An 18,491-nucleotide genomic window follows, 5' to 3' on the forward strand; every position below is an offset into this window, starting at 1 on the left:
CAAGTAGTGCTACTATTGGTACATTGAGCTACTGCCTGATCAGGCTTGGGTTGCTAATGTTAATGTGTGTTGCAGAGTTATAGTTTTCAAGACACTTTATGGATAGATAGAGGTCCCAATTCAGGAAAATATTTTGACCAGAAATTAAGCATGTACTTAGTTTTAGGCCTCTGTTTAAATTCCACTGAAGTCAGTGAGACTTACACACATGTAACTGTAAACATATACTTGTGTGTTATCCTGAAAACAACTAAGCCAAAGCATGTCCTTAGGTGCTTTCCTGAATCCTGGCCTAAAAATGCCTCAAATTTTGGAAGGCCACAATCCTTCCTATTCTTATACACATAAGTAACTTTAAGCACCCAAGTATGTGACTATGCAAGGTTACTCACATGCAAAAATATCTGCAAGATCAGGGCTTAAGAAACAACAAGTCACAGCGCAGATCAGGCATGGCTGTGGAGAAGAAAGATGCCCAGGAGTGGGGTTTTAAGGAAGCATTTGAAAGAGAAAAGTACAAATGAAACAGCTACCCACACATGACTAGTTTAAAGGCAGAAGACTGAGAAAGCTATTTTCCTATGTGTACTGGTGTTAGCCGTAAGTTACAGATAGAACCATTTATATACAGATAATCCAAACTTCTGGTTTTCCTAAAGGATCAGACCTCCTCGAAAATTATTTAAAATAATTCTCCATTAAAAAAAGCCTGATAGAAAACATCATACTACCATGCTGAGAAAAAGTTGCAGGTTTTCTTGTTTCCCCTTTTCATGCGGTCTTTAACATTCTCATTCCTCCACAAACAAAAACAAACACACACAGACAACCATTCTTAGGTCATTTAAAAAAAAATGAAGCGTATGTATTCTGTGTGTGCATACAAAAAAGGGACAAATACAGAGATGCAAACAAAATATCAAAATTGCCATTAAGGGAATTAATTTTAAAAATCACAAAGCATGTTATTCCTGAAAATTGCTTTTATTTAGCAATGATGTTAACACCACAAGAAGGCAGCTGGCATTGAAAGAGCAAGAAAAGTTCAATTTAAACAAGGGACAAAACGTAGATTAACTGAAATTTTAGAGCATTCACACTGAATACACCCCATTAACTTGTCTGCACAGAAGTTCTCAGCCAGGGTGTTTTGGTTTCTTATGTTGACTTTAGTAACTTTTTTTGGAACTGAAAGTTACATTTCACTGACAACCTGGAGGAAAAAAAATAATTAAAGGACTCAAAGTTAATATTGAGATAACATTTTAATATTTTTGAAGTGTTTCCTGTAAAATGGCTTGTACTTCCACGGGTACAACAGTGAAGAAATAATTTTTGAATCCATTTCACATGGCATATAAAAGATTGGTTTTACAAATATATCCTGAAAATTTAACAACTGGTAACACTGCAAAAGGTAAACATAGCCACTTTCCCTTGATACTGGGCTTGCTGTTCAAATGAGACTTTTCCTACAGCTGTGTTACAAGACAAGAGCCTGTGTAAGGATATCTATTTAGCAATGTGTCTGATGAAAGTGAAACACAATGCACATCTTTATCCATCAGTTACCCATGATGCAAAGGAACACAAGGTACTTGGTGAAGGTTAACTGCCCATCTGGAAAGTATAAATATGCCTCATTAAAAATAAAGTGATTTGAGAGCTACTGCTTTCTTCAACGTAACTTCTGTTTGGTGTGCCAGCAATTTATACTTTTGCTCTGCTGCTAGCAAAACCAAAGATGACATGTCTTTCTCTAACTAGCGCTGAAAGTAATAATATACCCCCCAACCCCCATCTATAGGAACCAAAGGCCAGATACTGTGGTCTTTTCAAGAACAAAACTAATGCTGAAGTCAATGCAAATTTGCTTGCATAAGGACCACAGAATCTGGGTACGAGTTTTGTTTGTGTAAGGAAGTCAGAAATTGATCCTGAAAAGTTACCCTTCACTCTTCCTAGTACCAGCTTTGGAGACTACTTACAATGCAAACCATTATAAATGGGAATTAAAGATAATTGCCAAAAGAGAGAAATATGGACCCCTCTTTGCTTCTTTGTGATCAAGCAATCCTGAAAGGTTTTGGTTTTTAAAACACCAGCCCTCCACAAAACACACTGGTTTTCTTGCACTGTCTACCCTAGAACTATATGAATGGAGAACAAGAGGAATTAAAATACCACAAGAAGCTGTAAACTGAGCATCAGAAAGAGGAAAAGATTTTAGCCAGAATATTTCAAACTATTTGGCTTTTTTAAATCTTAAACTCAAGTGCTTAAAGACACTTCCCTTAAGTGTTTGAGGTTCAACACTTCTGTACTTCAATTCATGGGTGAGAGCTCCCCCCTGGCATCTGAGTCATCCACAAAATTGGGGAAGACCAGACTTGACATTGCTCATATGGCGTAAATCCTCTCAATCCTTTGTAACAATCAGAGAGCATCAAAAAGGGGCACAAATCTTGTTTTAAAATGCCATTTGCAGCTCTCACCTTTAATATAAGTCGGAGACGCGGCAAAGCAGTTCTGTATCAGAGACAGCTTTGTTACCAAGCTGGAATGCATTTCAGTGCCTTCCATTAGCAATGATGGCAGCCAGATGATGAATTCTTTTTGGCTGGTCTTCTGCATTAGAATTTAATGTCAAGGCTTATAAACATCGGAGATAAAAGTAGATTTCTCTTTAGGGCTCTATTTTGAAGAAGTTCCATTTCCCGTAGTATGCTTACGCCTTTAAAAAATTGTGAGCAAAGAAGTAACTTAGCTGCTGCAGCAGCCCCAAACAGACAGCTATCAAAGCTCAAACCAATAGTCATGTTCTGGCTATTTTAGTATGTTTGTGTGTGTAAATATATAAAATAATTATATAAAGACACTTTGTAGTCTCTCAAAAATAGTGAGTTATTTAAGTACAAAGATTAGGCAGCATCCCACTCCCACCCCCTCTGCTTTCTGGCCATATTCTAAAACAGGATTCTCAAATTCCAGAGTCAGAAACAAAGAGCACAAAAAATCCCTCCCCCAACCCATAAAGCAGCAACAAGAGTGTCAAGGTTTTTTTCTTAATGAAGTGAAGACAAACCTTTGTTGGACCTATCTATAAAAAGGATTCTCTTCAATTTTTGACTGTGTAATAAGTTAAACAAGTTTGGAAAATCAACCAAGAGATGCATGAAAATCAAAATGGCTATAAACATGTTTATATCCTGTTTTGCGTCAGAACTGGTTTGATGCTCTTAAGAGAGCCAGTCTATTCTTAATGGCTTTCTCCTTCTTTCCACCCATGTCTCAAAGAATGTCTTCTCTAACCATCTATGCCAGGCTACTCTGAGGCACAAAGGTACCATACTTCATAATTAAATACTGAGGCATGATTAATATGAATTACTATACTAAAAGATATTGCTTAATTTGGACCACAATTCAAGAACAGACAACTTAATACTGAGTCTTCAGTGTAGACTTTAGCCCTCCTTCCAAAAAACTGCCTGAAAAAAGGAGAATGTGAGAGCTGCAGCATACAAGAACTGAGAAGCAGAGACTAAAAAAAAAAACAAAAACTTTAGTAGATCTGTGCTTCAAACAGCTTTGACTCATTCAAATGAAACTGATGGAGTAACTGGTAAAATATTACTTCCGAAACACTATTATTATTGCTGACTTTTGTTGAGGGATATGCTAAAGCACTGATAAGTCTGAAGGGATGGTTATTTAAATCATGAAATAAAAGAACATTTGTTTTCTGTCTAAAGATGAACTTTCTGCAGATTCCTTTGTATGTATGTATGAGAGATACAGAACAATTTCATTAATTCAGAAAACCTGAATCCCCCCTCCCTTTAATTCCAAAGCAATGAAAGAGGATTGGGAGGAAGGGCGGGAGAGAGAGAAGAGAAAGAGACTCCCTCTGATTCCAACTACCGGTTAGTGGGAGAGTACCTGGATTTATACAAATGAACTTCTAGAAGTTGGTTTCACTGGTAAGACACTATTTCCCTTCTTGCAGCGTTTCTTGCGCTAATCCAAGCCTGATGGGAATAAGAGAGGTTGGACATAGTCTTTCAAGTGATACCTCCGCAGCTGAAAAATCACAGGCCTGAAACTCCAGAGTCTTGCACTCTAAGGAGTCATTTACACCATGGCAAGGTCAGTGTGAAAACTGTGGCATTTTACACCCACTTTGTACAGGTGTACGTGATTGGGCAAGGTGTAGGGACATCAGCTCCCATATCTAGATTATAATGGCCAAGGAGGAACGTAAAGAGGCTTGGTATGGAGTTGCCTGGGAACTTTTATGACTACATGGGGAGACTACACTTGCCAAAATAGTTACTATCTCAGGGATGTGAAGCATATTGTAGTCCTGTGAGTGCAAAAGGTCTCAAAATCTAGGGCTCTGACGACCACTGTTAATCCGTACTGCCAAGCGTTAAATCTTGTGACCTTGGAGACAACAATGTACATTTCCTGAAAGTTTGATTTTGTGGCCTCTCTCATTACAAAAGCCCTCTACCTAACAGAGACAGTTCAACAGAACAGGGTGTAGTCTGCTTCTCACAGATGAGGTATATGCTAAGTAGAACAAATGCTGCAGAATGCAAGTGGAACCTGGGGAATTTATACTGAATACAGCTAGGGAATGGAGGAGACAGTTATATCCTTATGTTTCTGCCACAAACCATGGCAGAGAAATGAGGGCTAATGGCATTTTTTTCTGTCTGGTTGAGCTGTCCTCCTTGGTGGAACATTAACCACAAGACTGCCTTGTGGAAGGACTTGCAACATGGAATCACAAAAGGATCTCACTGAAAAGGCACTAGGAAGAAGTGTATAGTTCTAGACTAACAAGATTTGTCCCCTTTCTAACCAGTGAGTGAGACAAGCAAACTGTACAATTTGGGATTTGTACACGGAATGCTGCAGAATGAACACTACCTTTTATGGCAAAATGAAAATAAAGTTTAAAAATAGAAGTAAAGCTATTTTCAAATTATTAAAATGCCAAACTTTTTTACACAGCAAAATTATATTAAACAGCAGCAGACAAAATAATATGTCCCACTACCATAGGCAAGGGACATTTTAAATGTTTATAATGTTAACTATAAAACAATTTGACAACCAAAATATGAACAGGCCAATTCAAGTATATACACAATATATTAAAATCATATAAATTATCTATTTATACAAAGGGCAAAAATATAGCAAATTTCAAGTGATATAGTAATCACTTTAACAGAACTGAGTTTTGAATAATCAATTTCACCTTTTGATGATTTTCTCCCAAAGTTTTTCAACTTGGATAGACTGATACCTCAGATACCTAGATTACAGAGAGCAAGGATCAAGAATTATTATTCTCAACCAAATGAAGCTGGCAGAGTGGGATGGTAGATCTCATGAAATTCTGATTTAATTATTTCCTTAGTAAACACCTATTTCTTCTCTTAAAAATCAGGAATTTCAGATTATCTACTGCAGATGAACAATCTACTCTATTGTGTGTATTTAATGATTACATTTGAATTCTGTTTGATTTGAAAACATTTTAAATAAAAATAGATTCCAGTAGTTCTCAAAAATGCAAGAAAAGATGGTAATAAGTCAAACAAAACTACAGTTAAATTATGGAAGGATGCTCTCCTCAGAGCATTTTGGCTAGTATCATGTAAGTGAGCTTAAAAAAACCAGTAGCTTATTTTTAATCACTTTTTAATTTCAAAAGAAGACAGCATGGCCCCAATCCAGTCAAGCACTTAAGCCCCACAGAAGTCGAAAGGGCTAATGATGTGCTTAAAGTTAAGCATGTGCTTAGAATGCCTTGCTGGATTTAGGTTTATGTGCATAAATTCTGTATAACAGCACCTAAACCTATATTCTATTGCTGCAGTGCTACCCCTTCATTAATGCAATTCTTAAAGGGTTGCTACATCTTAATTAACCCAGTAGTTCCAGGCATGCAAGGTGAGCAGCAAGGGCAAGCCACATTAAGCAGAAAGAAAGCAAAGGCAGGACTACAAATATACAGAAACTCTCTCTTTAAAAAGGTACAAACAACTTTACATGTTTAAAAGTAATTCAATTTCACAAAAGGCAGGTTAAAAAAAAAATCAACCATATACTGTATTTCATGAACACTGGATATATACTACACTGAAAGGAAATCAAAGCTAACAGGAATTCCCCAGTTTCAAGTAATCCTTGATGCCTTTTTGGCCAACTGCATTATATCATAACAGGTCATTTAATAGCATTTATATGCTACAATTTATGCAGCTAACCTTTCATGTATGACCCAAATTGACAGTTGTGTCTAGTTAACATTCACCTATGTTTGCCCACACATTCCATATTAGCTCTTTGAGAAACTATTCAAGTTAATTATATTGCAAATTAAAGACAAATTACATTCTGTATGCTCCTTCTAGATTTGAAAAAATAGGTTTTTAAAGGCTTGTCAAAGTTTAGAAGAAAAAAATTTCCATTAAAAAATCCAAGATTAAAAAAAAATTGACCTTTTTTTCTTTTCTGATCGAGGGTACTAATAGAAAGATTATTACAAACATACTACAATTTGATCAAGAAGACTTCATGAATATGCCGCTGATGAGCATGCAACACCACTGATATCTGTCAAGTTCCAGGTATCAATGCATCCCCATTTTGTCCCCCGTCAAGTCCCTTACCTCCCCGCCACACACCTCCCCAGTAATAACAGTATTATAAAAAGGTAAAATCTAGAGTTAGTGGCAAAATCTTCACAGTAAATTGTTAAAGAAAAATGTTATTGTGGTCATTTGTAAAATGGCATCAGTCAATTGGACCCTGAAAAATTAGTTTGACGCAGTTGTGTTCCCCAGTCAGCTGTGCTGCACAAAAAGGGCAGGAAGCATGAAATGCATGAGTACCATGAGGCAGTGGGATTTGAGACCAGTATTTTGCAGATTTCTCAGAGCACACATGTCCACAAGGGGTGAAAGCATAAGTTGGAGGACCAGCATCCACATAAAACCCTGCCTCGCAACCAAGCCAAAGAGGCACATAGGGACCAACGGTTCTGCACATAGGACACTCGCGCTCATTGGCTTCTGTGTCACTGCGATGTCCCCAGTTGTGATAGCCATGAACGTGACCACAGCTAAGGTAGGCCCAAGGCTGTTTCTCTTCTACCACATCTTTACGGTTAATGCTGGGAAACGCTAAAGTATTCAGCCCAACAGGACACTGTGGCCTAGCGGCATTTATCTCCTGTCGCAAAGCTTCAATGTGTTTCTGAGTCGGTGTGTGAAACAGACCATCTGCTGTTCTCCACAGAAGAGTGGCTCCACACAGGTCAATGAGAGAGCCATCCTGTAGGACGTTGGTCTCATTTTCTACCTAGAGGTACAACACAGACATAAATTTGAGACGGATCTTTTACAGACAATTTAGCTAATTCTGTGAATGACTCCTTTTCCTCAACATATACTATTCACTACCACAATTCTCTGGTAAAATTCCCAGACTGTTCACGAATAACCTCTCTGGAAATTATCCTCCCTTCCCCCAGTACCCCTTTGATGTGGGGGGGTCTCTCTCCTACCTACCATGTCTCTTTCTCTCTCATCTTCTAGTATGGATCTTCCCTGGGTTTCTCTAGCATGGATTTTCTCTGCGGTTGTCTCTGTTTTACTTACAGACAGTTCTGACAGAATTTAGAGAGTTCCCACTCCTTCGTTCTGAGTTGTGTGCCAGATAGTCAGCTGTATCACTCCTTCAGAGCTTTCTGTTGCATTTTGCTTCCTTTGTTTGGGCAGGCAAGTGACATTTTTTATTGTGGATACCAATGCTAGCCAAATTCACAAATACTTTTGTAAGTTTAATACTAAGGCATCAAAGTAACTGACAGCTAAATCTTAGTCCCCAATTTTCAGAAGTGAGGGCACCTATTACTCATTTTGAAGTCTATGGAAGCTGAAGGCACTCCACTCTTCTGAAAAATCAGGCTCTTAGTGTATAAACAGGCATTGTGTACAAACCACAGCATAAGATTTACTGTCTAAAAATTCTCATTTTCTCTTCTCAATGAAAGCAGGTGATTATTCAACATTTTGAGAGAATAAACTAAACAAAACAACAGCTTCGGTGCAGCTTTCTTTAATTTGTTTTAATGTCAGAAACATATAGGCAACGTGCGCTGTTGGTACCACCCTTGAAATGCTGAATGCACATTAAAATGTGTGTGTGACATTAACTGAGAACAGACTGCTTCTCAGGAGCGAGAGGTGTATAATTAACCAGCATCAGCTTTACACATTGCTAAGGGGTGGAACATCCAGTGCTGTCATATCAAATAAATATCCTGGATATTAAACAGAGCACTTCAATAAGTGTGGCTGGCAGGAAGAGGGACCACACCTGATATATTCATTCAGCCCAAATTTGTGGATTAAGAACAGTAAATCATCCCTATAAAAACCTTAGATAGCGATACAATAATCTATTGATAAAAGGTAATTTACAGCAAGTGCTAGAGGTACGAAGTTCAGTGATCAGAACAGAAGCTCATCAAATGAGGAGTCAGAATTCTTTACAAACAGAAAAGGGAGAGGTTTCTTGGTATCATGGACTGAACACATTGCAAACTTCATGGATTTATTTTTACGAATCCACTCAAAGAATATTGCTCACAGCAGTACTAACCAGTATGCCATGTAATTTTATTTACAATAAGAAGGCAAGTTGTTTTTATCTGTGGAAGAGGAGACTTACTTATTCTAGAGCCGCTTTTCCTCAGCAGCACTAAAGGTGTTTTGCTAACAGTGTACAATTCTGTTCTGTCATTGTATTTTTGAATATTGCAAAGGCACTTACTGCCCAGGATATGGTGCTCTCCCTTTTTATATCAGTTACAATCAAACTAGAATTAATAAGTCAATGCGTCATTGCAAGAGGTAGGAATACCTGGGGGAACAAGTGCCTACTCAGAAGGAGAGGACTCCTGCTTCTAAGAACTGCAGTCCTAAGCAACCCAGACAGGAAGCATCAGTCGTCTCCCCCACATATCCATAACAGTCAGGGATGGAGGGAGGAGAGGGAAAGGGTGCAAAAAAAGAATCTCTTGAGCCCCAGAGCTGGAAGACGCAGTAGGAGTGTGGCCATACAGTGGGGAAGAGGGGAAGAATGGGTTGCCCAGTAAGAAAAAATGCGAGGCTGAAAATGGATGAGTGGGAACTGGAAAATTATTACCTATTTCCCCCATTCCTCAGAGTCTAACAGCTTGATGGCTGAATAGTTACATCTGGCCCCTCCTTAGAAAAAAGGAAGGAAGGCCTTGTCTACACTACAAAGTTGCAGCGCTGGTGAGGGGGTTACAGCGCTGCAACTTAGGATGTGTACACACCTGCAGGGCATTACCAGCGCTGCAACTCCCTGTTTGCAGCGCTGGCCGTACACCCGGTCATGCCTCGGGTGTAAAGGATCCAGCGCTGGATCACCAGCGCTGGTCATCAGGTGTAGACACTCACCAGCGTTTTTGTTGACCTCCGTGGAATAAGCAGGTATCCCCGCGGTGTGCTCTGGCATTCCCCGACCCCCCCTCCAAGCAGGTCTCCTTCCCCGCGGTTTGCTCTGGCGTTCCCCGACCCCCCCTTCAAGCAGGTATCCAGCCCCGCGGTGTGCTCTGGCATTCCCCGACCCTCCCTCCAAGGAGGTCTCCTTCCCGGCGGTGTGCTATGGCGTTCCCCGACCCCCCCTCCAAGCAGGTCTCCTTCCCCGCGGTTTGCTCTGGCGTTCCCCGACCCCCCCTCCAAGCAGGTCTCCTTCCCCGCGGTGTGCTCTGGCGTTCCCCGACCCCTCCCCTCCAAGCAGGTATCCAGCCCCGCGGTGTGCTCTGGCGTTCCCCGACCCCCCCTCCAAGCAGGTCTCCTTCCCCGCGGTGTGCAACAGCGCTGCAGCGTGGCCACATCTAACACCACTTGCAGCGCTGGTTGCTGTAAGTGTGGCCACTCTGCAGCGCTGGCCCTATACAGCTGTACTAATACAGCTGTAACAACCAGCGCTGCAAAATTGTAGATGTAGACATACCCGAAGAGACAGATGAGGAGCTGGGAAGCAGAGCACTGTAGCAAAAAAACCAGAATAGACATTGAGATGTGCAAAACCTTCCCCTCAAAGGCCTGGAGGTAGTATAGGGACCCTGCTTTCTTTCTCTCTCCCTGCTAGTGGCAGATCAAAGGGCAGCCAGGCCTCTCAGGGGTCTTTAGGAAGCTGGAGGAGGAGAAGTGAAGCTCACGTCTCAGGGGAGAGGGAGAGGGAGAGGGAGAGGGAGAGAGAGAGAGAGAGAGAGAGAGAGAGAGAGAGCGAGCGTTCTTTCAGAGATGCCCGGCCCCAGTGCTAAGTGTGACAATGCTCAGACACAATACTGTACTTCATGTACCTCACACCTCTAATATCAGAGTTCTCAGTACCAGAAAAATAAAGAGGTTTTCCTATGTTAGTAGTACTTTGGTTCTGAATAACTGTGCACTTTCAACTTACTAGCTTCCCCCTTTGTTGAGCAGATCTGGTTTCTCGCAGAGTATATACATCACCACAGACAGAGATTTCCCGCCACACTCCAGGTTTAGACTCTTCGGTAAACCCTCCTTTTGGATGCATGACCAGAACACCATTGGTTGTTAATCCATCCATGTGCCCATCAGGATTTTTCCATTTTGCTGCTTTTTCCTAGATGTAACACCACAACAATGGGAAAGAAGGCAGACTTTTACTTTCAAAGCCTCAAGAGGATCAGCACTCAAGAGTATTTCACCACCACAGTTAGTGTTTATAAGGGTGAAAAACACTCTTGGTGAATTCTAAGGCTGGTAGGGGATATTTTCAAAGCAGCAAGAGATTTAGCTGCACATTTTAAACCAGTATTTAAACTATTGCAGAAAATTGTTACTTCTAACTCAATAAACCAAATGTCATACATGAGATGCTTGTGCAATCACTATGTTGGCTTTACAAACACTTAAATCATGAAGATGCTGTTAATCACTATAGTTTATATAAATTACAGTGTTTACTGTGGCTTGTACCGGGTGGCTGTTATATCTTTTCTTGGCAGCTAGAACTCATATAGCCAAAACAATCCCACTGTAAGTCTAATTAAGCGTGAATGCCTCATCAGAACTCATGTTGCACCCAGAAGAGCTGTTGCGAGTCTTTTGTTTGTTTGTTTGTTGAAGAGGCCACTTAATTTAAACTCTGATATTAAAGATAGGTAGAAGCCACTGTGAAGAGTTCACAGAGTGGCAATAAATTTGGCTAATAAATTTGAAGTTCCCAAACATTTTTCAAATAATAGAATTATTGAGCTTTTAATAAACCTAGGCACCAAAGTCAATAGCAATATACACAATTTGTAATATGCAAATTGTGGTGCTTTTTTTTTTAAATCAGTCATGGCATAGTGGCTATTTTTGCTTATAGATAACATAGCAATCAGCAGTACTTACTCCAAGAAATATGTTTTTAGAAGAGTCAAATCCTGCTGCAAAAATCCTCGCTGTATACGGTGCATTCCTATCGCAGACAATCCTGCATGCAAACCTGGATATGGTGCTTTGTGTGATCTGAGTTTCATCATTGTTTTGACTGCCAGAAATTGTATCTGTTACTACAAAGTCTATAGGGCTTTCTGTTGATCTCCCAACCTGCAAAAATTCAAAATGCACTTGATATACAGCTCTCTAAATATACCTCACAGAAACATCAATGCTACCATTTTCACAAAGTTAATTTTGATCACATCAATTATCCACACTCTGCCAACCTCCTGTCTGGAAGGTGAAATTCCTGCTCTGGACTGTCATATTTTACGTATTTGCCCTTGGCAAAAATTCACCATTTTCATAGCAAGACAGCCTTCCATTTGATAAAACTGCTGTGGCTGTGTATGTACCGGCAAATCTGAAGCACATCAATTTTATTTAAAAGGGGAGGGGGGATTTTGGCCAACAGTGTGAAAATGTGGGTTACTGCTGTATTTCACACCCCTTTCTCTGCAAATAAATACTATACTACTACATTCAGATAAATAAAAAGTTAAAGAACTTTCTACTGTCATTTTAAAATTGCCATGAAATTAAAACATGTTTTTAGACCAAAACAGCAGTTTAAAAATATATATCTTCACAGATAATGAGAGTAATTCATATTTTAGATATCATTGCATTTTTGTAAGTCTTATACATAAGATTCTCAGGACAGGATACTCATTTGGCCAGATGTATTAGAGCAGGGGTCAGCAACCTTTCAGAAGAGGTGTGCCGAGTCTTCATTTATTCACTCACATTTAAGGTTTCGCGTGCCAGTAATATATTTTAACATTTTTAGAAGGTCTCTTTCTATAAGTCTATAACAGGCCTGCACAACTCGTAAAGCGGTGAGGGCTATATTACTACAAAGAAAACAGCTGAGGGCTGACCTCCCCCCCGGCCCTGCCGACCTCCGCCCTGTGCCGCCAAGCCCCCCAAAACACAAGACCTCCCCAGCGCCGCCCAGCCCCCCTGAAATACTCCCCCCCTGCAGCACCGCCCGCCCCACAGAAACAAGCCCTCTTTCCCCAGCGCTGCCCCACCGAAACAGCAGTATTGAACCATGGTAATATGTTATAGCGGGCCCCTAAGGTAGTATAATTAAGGTAAAAGAAAAATGTCTTTTTGCTAGAAGTAGAACAAGCTCTTCCCCCAACTTTGTAATCAATTGCCCTGTTGAATGAATGATGTGTGACTGAGGAAGGCGTGGAAGGCAGCACCTCCAGACAGCTGCAACCCTTGGAGAGGGGATGGGAGCCAGAGCAGATCAGTAGAACAGGTCAGCCACTGACTCCTTGCTCATCTCCTCAGCCCCCCACCCCCTCCGGCTCACCTCCTCAGCCCCTGCTACTGCCCGCCTGCCCCTTCAGCCCCCCTCCCTCACCCGCCGCTTGCCTACTCATCCCCCGGGGGCCGCACAATGAGCCCACACGGGTCACACGTGGCCCCCGGGCCGCATGTTGTGCAGGCCTGGTCTATAATATATAACGAAACTATTGTTGTATGTAAAGTAAATAAGGTTTTTAAAATGTTTAAAAAGCTTCATTTAAAATTAAATTAAAATGCAGAGCCCCCTGGATCAGTGGCCAGGACCTGGGCAGTGTGAGTGCCACTGAAAATCAGCTCGCATGCTGTCTTTGGCACGCGTGCCATAGGTTGCCTACACCTGTACTAGAGCCACTCATGTATTTATGCAAGACATTTTAAATAACATTTTTTGTGCTGAACACTTACTCTGAGAAAAATAAAGCAGCTGAGATAAGGAATGAATTTCTCATAAGGAGTCCTAAGCATTTAAACCTTTCAACCTACATCTATAAAACAATTATAAAACAAGGAACAACTGTGCATTTGGAATTGCAAATTATAAAATGGACAAAGGGATCTGACTATCGAACAAAGGTGCAGACACAACACTGAGCTGGGACTAGTACTTCTATATGCAAGCAATGTTACACCACTCTGGACAGTAAACAGGTAGTTACAGGTTAGAAACAAAAAGAGAATTTAAAGTACTTCTGAACAGATGCCTTGTGACCTGCTGCTAAGCAGAAGAAAATTATAAATATTTTGTATGCCAGTGTTTCAGAGTGGCAGCTGTTTTAGTCTGTATCCGCAAAAAGAACAGGTATACTTGTGGTATCTTAGAGACTAACAGTTTTATTTGAGCATAAGCTTTCATGGGCTGCAGCTCACTTCATCAGATGCACAGAATGTAACATATAGTAACATATAGTTAATTAATTCTCATTTAATTTGAATAAGAATTAATTTGCAAACTAGATGCCATTAACTTGGGCTTGAATAGAGAATGGAAGTGGCTGGGTCATTACACATATTGAATCTATTTCCCCATGTTAAGTATCCTCACACCTTCTTGTCAATTGTCTGGAATGGGCCATCTTGATTATCACTACAAAAGTTTTTTTTTCCTCCTGCTGATAATAGCTCATCTTAATTAATTAGCTTCTTAGAGTTGGTATGGCAACTTCCACTTGTTCATGTTCTCTGTATGTATATAGATCTTCTTACTATATGTTCCAGTCTACGCATCTGATGAAGTGGGCTGTAGCCCATGAAAGCTTAAGCTCAAATAAATTTGTTAGTCTCTAAGGTGCCACAAGTACTCCTCCTTATTTATATGTAAGCTAATAACTTCTCAGTGAAGATCTTTAAAAAGTTTTGCGAGGATGTTACAATCTGTGTAGCTTACTTGCACTTCAAAGGCAAGCAATGGGAACACATATAGGGATCCATCATGTGCATCAACATCTCTGTGGGTAAAAAAGAGCCAATCTCTAAAACATCCCCCCTATAAATCCACTTTATCTATACAAATAGAGAAGAAAAGCTCTCCAAGAATTAAGCAAATATATGACTGTTAATATTCACCCTATCAAATGAACCTGTAGCAACATCAAACTATGCAGCAAACCCACCAATACATGCTGAACCTGACATTTTAACATATTAACATAAAAGCAAGCGAGGATTTCCCCTGCCCCAGCTCCAGACTGCTTTTAGAATTTAGTACCTTTGCTAAAGCAAAACCACATAGAAACAATGAAAGTACTAATCAGGCTAACCAAAACTATTCACTTTAACTTTTCAGAGAAAGTAAGGTTTTTAATAGAATGTAAAAAACAGATACAGTAAAAATTAGGTACACAAAGTTGGATGTGTCACAGTTTGTGCTGCTTAAAAAAAAGTCAAACTAAAAATATTATAGACTGCTCCATTAACTGTACCTCCCTTGAAATCCTATTTCCAATGGACTTGTATTTGCCTCCCTATGGAATTCCTGTTAAAAGGTACCATTGTTGCACAGTAGCAACAGATTGGTCAAATTCCCATCTGACTTCAGAAACTGTTACAGACTTAGAATCTGTTCCACCTTAATTCAAACCATAACAATGTGAGGGTCACCTCAGTCACGCTGAAGCTAATTAACTTTATTTTGCTTTAATATGAAAAAAATTCAGCTGTCTCAGTAACCTGCATATAAAGGTTAAACTTGGTCCTGATTCGGTGGTAGCCTTGACAGATTTCCCAATAAACTTTTAGCACATGTTGAAGGCTCAGAAGTTATCTTAGATTGTGCCTTTTCTTATCAATGTTGAAGTCATCAAGACACTCTAGTCTATGATTTTGCATAGTGATGCAGAGATCAGTCAAATGCTATAAAATGTAAAACACGCTTACAGATCTACTTAAAGGGACATCAGACACTACTATGTAAGTTGTTTGCTTAATACAAGTGTTTCCTACTGTATTTCTTCCAGCTGTTAAACCTCTAACTCTGGATTGCTATTAGCGCTTTTAAGGTAGTTAAAACAAGAGAAGAATGGTCCTATTGGCCTTGAAATCCAAGTGTTAACTCTTGGCTTTCTGCATAGCCATATCAAAGCACCTGGCAACAGGGAACCTCAACTGTTTTAGACACTAGCATTAAGATCTATTGGCTTGAAGCTTTTATTTCTTGTGCCCATCAGGCTTAGACACTGCTGAAACGAGAGGAAATATTTAGTAGTTTAAAAAAAAAAAAAAAAAGTGGCACAGGACAAAGATAATCCTGAGATTAACACATTTGCGTTGATAAACATGTATTTGTACTAAATTTATATTCTGATATTCCATTCTCTTTTTAAAATGACATGTAGAATTACTTCTGTGTAACAGAATACTACATATTAAATGCAGTAAAGCCATTTAAAAAAATCTCTCAACATTTTACAAAGTAAATTCAGCATTTGCTAGAGGCACTAAATTCACTCAGGACTATGGTAATTTAAAACAGCAGTATACTGTCCTTATGGATGTGGCAGGAACTACCTTCACAAAAGAAAGCTATCCAGTCTTCGTGCAAATTCAAATCTTTTGCCTTTGAGACTATAAAAAAAAAAAGTTAATCAGTACCAATTGTAATGATTTTGGCCACATGGGCAATTATCCATTAGGAGATAAGCTGACCATTAAGTCATTTAACAGAGTCAGAGGACAATTACTCTGTACCTACACTAGATTTGATCTACCAATTTAGAGGTGAAAGGTTCTGGATTTCATTACCATTTCTCTGAAAGATTTAGTTCCCCCACCCAGTGTCTTTCTTTTGGAAGGTCATGCTACTAAGTATCAGGTTGCATATTGTTGCTTCCATTTTGTTTTAATACTTTATGAGCTCTTATTTAGAGAGCTATAGGATATAATTTGGGACACATACATGAAACATGCTAGTGGCTACAAACACTGCTGTACTGTAATGCTGAAGTACTCCTGAAAGTCAGTCATAACTTTTCCAGCCGATGACGTGTCAGACAGCCGATAACCTGTCAGACAGCCTCACTGCCCACGATTTGTTATTAAAAGCTATAAGTCACCCACTCATTGATCCACTAGTGTCTACTTAAGATCACGCTTTGAAGATTCAAAAAGCTTCAAAAACAGACTCCAACAAGAAACTGCTGAACTTGAATTAATATGCAAACTAGATATCATTAAATGTAGGCTTGATAGAGACTGGGAATGGCTGAGTCATTACACAGATTGAATCTATTTCCCCATGTTAAGTATTCTCACACCTCTTATCAACTGTCTGAAATGGGCCATCTCGATTATCACTACAAAAGTTTTTTTTTCTCCTGCTGATAATTGCTCATCTTAATTAAATTAGTCTCCGAGTTGATATGGCTACTTCCACCTTTTCATGTTCTGTATGCATATATATCTCCTTACTGTATGTTCCATTCTATGCATCTGAAGAAGTGGGCTGTAGCCCACGAAAGCTTATGCTCAAATAAATTTGTTAGTCTGTAAGGTGCTACAAGTACTCCTGTTCTTTTTGGCAGATACAGACTAACACGGCTGCTACTCTGAAACCTGTCTTTGAAGATGATGGGCCAAATTCTCTGATGATGTAAACAAGCGTAGACCCATTGACTTTAATGGAATTTTACTCAATGACAACAGAAGAGAATTTGACCCTACTACTTTAAACAGAATGTGGGAAGTTCTGCTCCACTCTGACAAATAAAGCCTTCATACTCAATAAATATATTCAGGGTCATCATTGCTTTATAGTACGTGTGATGTTATTGACATGAACTGTGACCATATAGATCCTTGCTGCAACCAGGGTCCTATGTTTGCACCAGGTCTTTTACAGAGGAGGTCAAATGAGGTGTCTATGGAAAGGCTGTAATTTGCTGGTTATGATTATGCTGTCAGTATATGTGCATCATTTTTGTATTTGAAGTTATGAATATTGGCTATGTACTTGTATCTCAATGTGTTTGATTCCAAGTAGCCTCAGTGAAGCATTTGGTCAGCTTCTTGAGAAAGGACTATTCTCAGTAAGTGCCCAGTCAAGAAACTGGCAATGGACTCTGGGAGATGCCAATCTATATCTGAGATTTTCTAGGAATGTTTAAACTAAAATGTAAACAATGGCGTCAGCCTTCCAAAAGCTGAATCATTCATGGATATGCGACTTGTCCAGGTGGCTACAAACTCCATCTTGTTGCTGTGACTTTGCACAGAAGAACAAAGAGGTTTCTGCCCACAAGAGAGAATATAAAAGGCCCTGGAAGTCTCTCCATTTTGTCTTCAGCTGGCTCAAGAGATGGCCTCTCCACCCTCAAGAGATGCCTGAAAGAAACTGGAACAAAGGACAGTAACTACGGGGGTATGAGTGATTGCTGGACCCAGACTAGGAAGGAATCCAGTCTGTGAAAGAAGCTGATTGGAACATCTCTGGGGGTGAGATTTCATCTGTAATCAGTTTCTTAATGTATTAGGCTCAGACTTAAGTGTTTTGCTTTGTTTTGTTTTGCTTGGTAACTTACTTTGTTCTGTCTGTTACTACTTTGAACCACTTAAATCCTACTTTTTATATTTAGGACAATCGCGTTTTGCTTATTAATTAACCCAGAGTAAGTAATTAATACCTGGGTGAGCAAAGAGCTGTGCATCTCTCTCTATCAGTGTTATAGAGAGCGGACAATTTATGAGTTTACCCTGTATAAGCTTTATACAGAGTAAAACTGATTTATTTGGGGTTTGGATCCCATTAGGAGTTGGGTGTCTGGGTGCTGGAGACTGGAGCACTTCTTAAGCTGTTTTCAGTTAAGTCTGCAGCGTTGGGGCGCGTGGTTCAGACCCTGGGTCTGTGTTGGAGCAGACTGGTGTGTCTGGCTCAACAAGGCAGGGTTCTGGCGGCCCAAACTGGCAGAGAAAACAGGCTCAGAGGTAGTCTCAGCACATCAGGTGACAGTCCCAAGGGGATCTCTGTGACCGAACTCGTCATAGAGGGGACAGCAGGCTCTGCAAGATTGCCACTGTGAGGCAAATCCTCAGCCAAAGTAGGGCTGTGTGCTCTGCTGCCTCTCCAATGGATCCAGACCTCAGCATTGGGCCCCTGCCCCA

General features: G+C 40.0%; 1 protein-coding gene across 2 annotated transcripts in view; it reads right to left on the minus strand.

Moving 5' to 3' along the window:
• Positions 1-1,248: 1,248 nt before the first annotated feature.
• The window catches only part of PELI2 (pellino E3 ubiquitin protein ligase family member 2), a 124,835-nt gene continuing 107,592 nt past the window's right edge, over positions 1,249-18,491 (minus strand). For both annotated transcript variants that reach the window (XM_050952670.1, XM_050952671.1), the window contains 3 exons: positions 11,490-11,687; positions 10,525-10,713; positions 1,249-7,383 (listed from right to left, as the gene is read on the minus strand). In XM_050952670.1, the coding sequence (XP_050808627.1) occupies positions 6,817-7,383; positions 10,525-10,713; positions 11,490-11,687 (954 nt within the window). In that variant the 3' untranslated portion in view covers positions 1,249-6,816. The remainder of the gene's footprint in view (positions 7,384-10,524; positions 10,714-11,489; positions 11,688-18,491) is intronic.

Source organism: Gopherus flavomarginatus, chromosome 5 (assembly GCF_025201925.1).
Source record: "Gopherus flavomarginatus isolate rGopFla2 chromosome 5, rGopFla2.mat.asm, whole genome shotgun sequence".
NCBI classification, from domain to species: Eukaryota; Metazoa; Chordata; order Testudines; family Testudinidae; genus Gopherus; species Gopherus flavomarginatus.